The sequence below is a fragment of the Malus sylvestris genome, chromosome 8 (genome assembly GCF_916048215.2).
Source record: "Malus sylvestris chromosome 8, drMalSylv7.2, whole genome shotgun sequence".
Taxonomy (NCBI): Eukaryota; Viridiplantae; Streptophyta; class Magnoliopsida; order Rosales; family Rosaceae; genus Malus; species Malus sylvestris.
This window is the reverse complement of record NC_062267.1, coordinates 4,544,422-4,548,837: the sequence shown is the minus strand read 5'-3', so window position 1 is coordinate 4,548,837 and position 4,416 is coordinate 4,544,422. Positions and strand designations below refer to the sequence as shown.

The 4,416-nt window shown below is 37.8% G+C and overlaps 1 protein-coding gene across 1 annotated transcript; it reads right to left on the bottom strand.

Annotated features, from left to right (window-relative positions):
* Positions 1-361: 361 nt before the first annotated feature.
* Positions 362-2,905, bottom strand: LOC126631867 (deSI-like protein At4g17486). The gene is made up of 3 exons (XM_050302060.1): positions 2,230-2,905; positions 1,264-1,551; positions 362-843 (listed from the first exon to the last, which is right to left on the bottom strand). Exons 1-3 carry the CDS (start codon positions 2,366-2,368, stop codon positions 581-583), a joined length of 690 nt encoding a protein of 229 aa, XP_050158017.1. The 5' UTR covers positions 2,369-2,905; the 3' UTR covers positions 362-580.
* Between the last annotated feature and the right edge of the window lie 1,511 nt (positions 2,906-4,416).

Below are 4,416 nucleotides of genomic sequence, written 5' to 3'. Positions count from 1 at the left end.
ACATTCATAGAGAAACTTTCGTAGGACTGCCTATCATAACTTTCGTAGGACTGCCTGTCTATGACAAGTTTTGCACTAGGCGGGACCAACGTAAGATTGGATGTAATAATACAATTAAAATTGTGCTTGTTTGAGAGGCGTCATACGGCTAAATCCGAACATTCGTAGGTCTGCACATGTGACTTAATTCTCATTTTGTATTGTCTCTTGAAGTTAAGAAGAGGGTGGTGCTATCCACATACATTTTTACTTCCCACATACCCCTTGTTAATTTATGTCTTTTGACCTTCTTTGATTCATTCAATCTGAGGGCTGGAAATTGAGAAGGTACGTGGATAGCTTCACCCGAAGAAGAAACCAATTTGAAAACCATCAACCTTAGTTCTCACTTCTCACCAATGTCAAAATATGAAACATTCTTTTTACAGAAAACAGAAGCACTTCAACAAATTTCAAGCAGCTGTTTACATAGCAGTTGGAACAGCTTACATGATGGGAAAGAATTAGAATTTGCAATTCCTCCAGTCTTTTGTAAATGAAATTCTAAAACCCTATAAAGTCTTAAAACTAAAAAACGGTGTCAAAGCTTTATAGTCAACGCCGAGGTTGAGGAAGAATGGATCAAAGATTGAGACGGAGGAACGCAGTGTCTTTGTCTACTACTTCTGCCTGTAGACGCTGCAGTGGAAGATTTTAATGAAGAGGACCGAGGATTTGTGGATGCATTATTAGTCGAATGGCTTCTCAGTTTCTTCTTGTCTCCGTTATAAACCCCGTCTGATCTTACTTGCTGAACCTTTGTTTCGTTCAGACCAGCAGGAAGAACACAATTGCAAAAGAAACCTAAAGTTCACCAAAATGATGCAAATAAATTACTAGGGAACGAGAACAATCTCTGTGTATGAGTATGAATACCTTTCTGGTTAACACGTTCTCTAAGTTCAGCATTCCGATAGAAATAAGTTGTAAAGTTTGCCTTCTAACATCATAGACATACCAAAAAGATTATACAATGGACAGATAATTAACAATATAGAATCATTTGTATCCAAATTGTTATTTTTCAATGAGTTTTGAGTCCTATGTGCAGTGAACTGAATCTAAAGATGCAAATTTATGATGATGGGGTAACAATTTAAGTTTCGGTTATCCTGTGGCATTGGCATTCATGGTATACTACTAATAGTGGTTTTGTTTCGCAGTGGTGCTATACTAATAATGGCTGGACAACGAAAAACTGATAAGAGATGTTTGATTTCTTACCAAGTCGAGCAAGGCGGTTGACCCAGCGAGGAATAGGCTTCCTCGTCAATCTGGTGCAAACATCATTGCAGAAGTGGTTGCAATTCTTGGTGATAAGATGGTATGTGTTTCCGGAGTACTCCTCTGCTAGTTTCTCCATAAAGGCACGGATGTCCTTCGGACCTAAATCCGTTCTTCCGATCAAAATCGATTTTCTAAACACAAAGCCGGGACATTGCTTCGGTTCCACTTCGAAAATCCCAGTCGTTGCATGGTCATGAGCTCCAAAAGCATATTCAACGCCATGTACTACATCACATTACAATAAAGCATTTCATGCCAATTAACAAATACAAACATCTAAATACAAGTCTAACATAAAAATCTCAATCAATGGATTACATCATATCTGAGTGTTTGATGATAAACAACAGAAATTACTATATATATATATAGGGAATTGTTATTAGGACTTCAAAAATCTCATTCTACACCCCAAACTTTCTATATTAGGAAAGAAAAATACACTGTGAGAAGTGTAGAATGAGATTTTTGAAATGCGAATAATACCTCCCTATATATATATATATATATATATATATATATGAAACCTTACTGTTTCTACTACCCAATTTAACAAAAATCAATTCAAAAATTGGGAAAATTGCTTGCAATTGAGTTCATTGGAGAGTAAAGGTTCTGAATTTATCACACCCCAAAACATGAAAACTGAATTCTAATTACCCAAATTGCAAAATTTTCTGAATCAAATCACTCAGGAACTCTTTGATTCTTCCTAAAACATAAAACCCAAGTTCAACTGAATCGAAATTCCACAACCCACATCCAAAAATTTAGACTTTCATACCAATTTCTTCAGTCTTCATTCAACCAAAACACACAGCCAGATCTAAACTTTCTCGGCAACCAAACAGAAGCTAACCCAATAACACAAATAAAAAACAAAAACCCAATAAAATCTATTACCTTGGACGCCGGAATGGTAGACTCCGAGACCAAGCCAATACGCGTACCCATTGATCGGCGTAAGATCGTACACGTTCAGATAAACCGGCACCTTCCCAATCTTCTTCTTTCTAGGCACCAGTATCATATTACACAACATTCTCTCTCTCTCTCTCCAGAAAAAAAAAAAAAAAACCAGAATCCAAAAACTCCCGAACAAAAATTGAATTCGAATACGGAGAGCTCCAGCTGCCCCAAAAGCCAGCGAGAAGTGCCAAAGCCGAGGGCGCCTCGGAAATTCTGGAGGCTTCGGGAGGGCGAAACGGGAAGAGAAGATTCGGAGAATTTTGTTTTCCAGATATTTTTTAATTTAATTTAATCCTTTTTCTTGGAGGACGAATCTTAGACAGCTCCGGCGGCCGAAAGTGCTTACGCCGTGAGCTCGGTTATATAGCAAAAAGCGGAAGCTTTTGTATAGGCGGTAAACTTGCTCGTCACAAAAAACAGCCCTACAAGTCGAGTTATTTACGGAAAACTACCATTCAAAAACTGAAACGTACCAAAAAGTAGCCGCCACGAAGACACCGGCAAGGAAGAGGAGAAAAGGAAACTTCTGGGAAAAAATGGGATTAGGCTTCTAGTGCCCTTTTTTGCGACGGAAATCTCCACCCGCTGCAAAATCCTGTCATGTTTTTTTGGATTTTTTAAGGGAGAAAATGGTGGAGTTGGGGTGATTGTTGAAGAGAAAGGGAAAGGGAAAGGGAAAGGGGGAAGGGAAAAGGTGGTGCCCTTAACTTTCTTCCAACCGAACGTATAAGTTAAGTCTTGGTTTGCCTTGGTGGGTGTGCTTTATGCAATATTCTTTGGGTTAATTTGTTGGGAATGGGATTAGGGGATTAAATATTGGAGATGAATTGTGTGCCCTTCCCATCTCATGCCATCCTATTTTTTGTTCTTATGGTTAAGTTACGTTAATATTTTATGTTGATTTTTTTATAGAAATAATAAGACAAAAAATAATGAGAATATAAAATGTTGACGTGACTTAACTTTGACCATAGGAGGGGATGGGAAGGGCATGAGATGGGAAGGGCATACAATCCATCTCCTTAAATATTTGACCTTGTTTATTGGCACTAAAGTGGGAAGGAAATGGGGAATGGATGATGTTAGGTACCGTTTGGTACGTGGGATACAATAAAGGGCAGTGGGACGGGACGCACTCATTCCATGTTTGGTGTGTCAATTTGCCTGGGAGGTGCTATCTCATGGAACAGATTTTAGTCAATTTTTTGTGCCACCCTCCTCCTGGAATGACTTGTTCCAGCCCATGAAACACAAAATTATAACTTTTTGGACAATAATACCCCTCTTATTTTTCATTAATTTTCACTTTGAAAATTAATCAAAATTCTAGAGATCTCTCCATTTATGCACAATTAGGATAAAATATTCATTAAAAATCAAAATTTACCTCAACAGATAAACTAAAAAACTGAGTTCTCTTGTTTTTCCGGGATATTAAGCTTCTTTGATCGCACTTCAAATTTTCCGGGAAACTGAGTGACAAAAACCCAACAAAAAGCAAATTTCTTTGCGTTTGATTTCTATATTCAAAGAAGAAAAACAGCAAAACGAAGAAAACTCTGATCAGATAAAGGGTTCCTGAGAAAGCCAAAGAGAGGAAATTTTATGGGGAAACAAACACGAAGAATATAAGGGTACTGGGAAAAGTAGGTGAAAGGACGAGAGTTATGAGAAGAGTGGAGGAAGAAGAGGAAGAGGTGGAAACCGGTGATGGGTAATCTGTGAAGGGTACGATTGTCATTTAATCCTTCATTCCATTCCAGCCCGAGTGTATACCAACATAGTAGTGAACCTTCGTTCCATTTCATCCTGTTCCGTCCCATTATGTCATGTTCCGTCCCGTCTGCGTATCAAATGGTACCTTAGGGAGGAGAACAATTTACATTCTAAAACGTGTTCACCAATGCGTGGTGTTTTGATTTAGTAATATAATTTTATGTTAAAAAACTTAACATGTGTTATAGTTTTATTGGAACGAATTGCCACAATAATGGTGAATCCATGTTATTAAAAAGATGGTTAGATGTGGTTCAAAATGTGATATCTGTCGTTTTTCAACGTGAAATTAAGGACAAATAGGAAAGAATAATCTTGTGCTCGTAAATTTCTCTGATGCCAAGA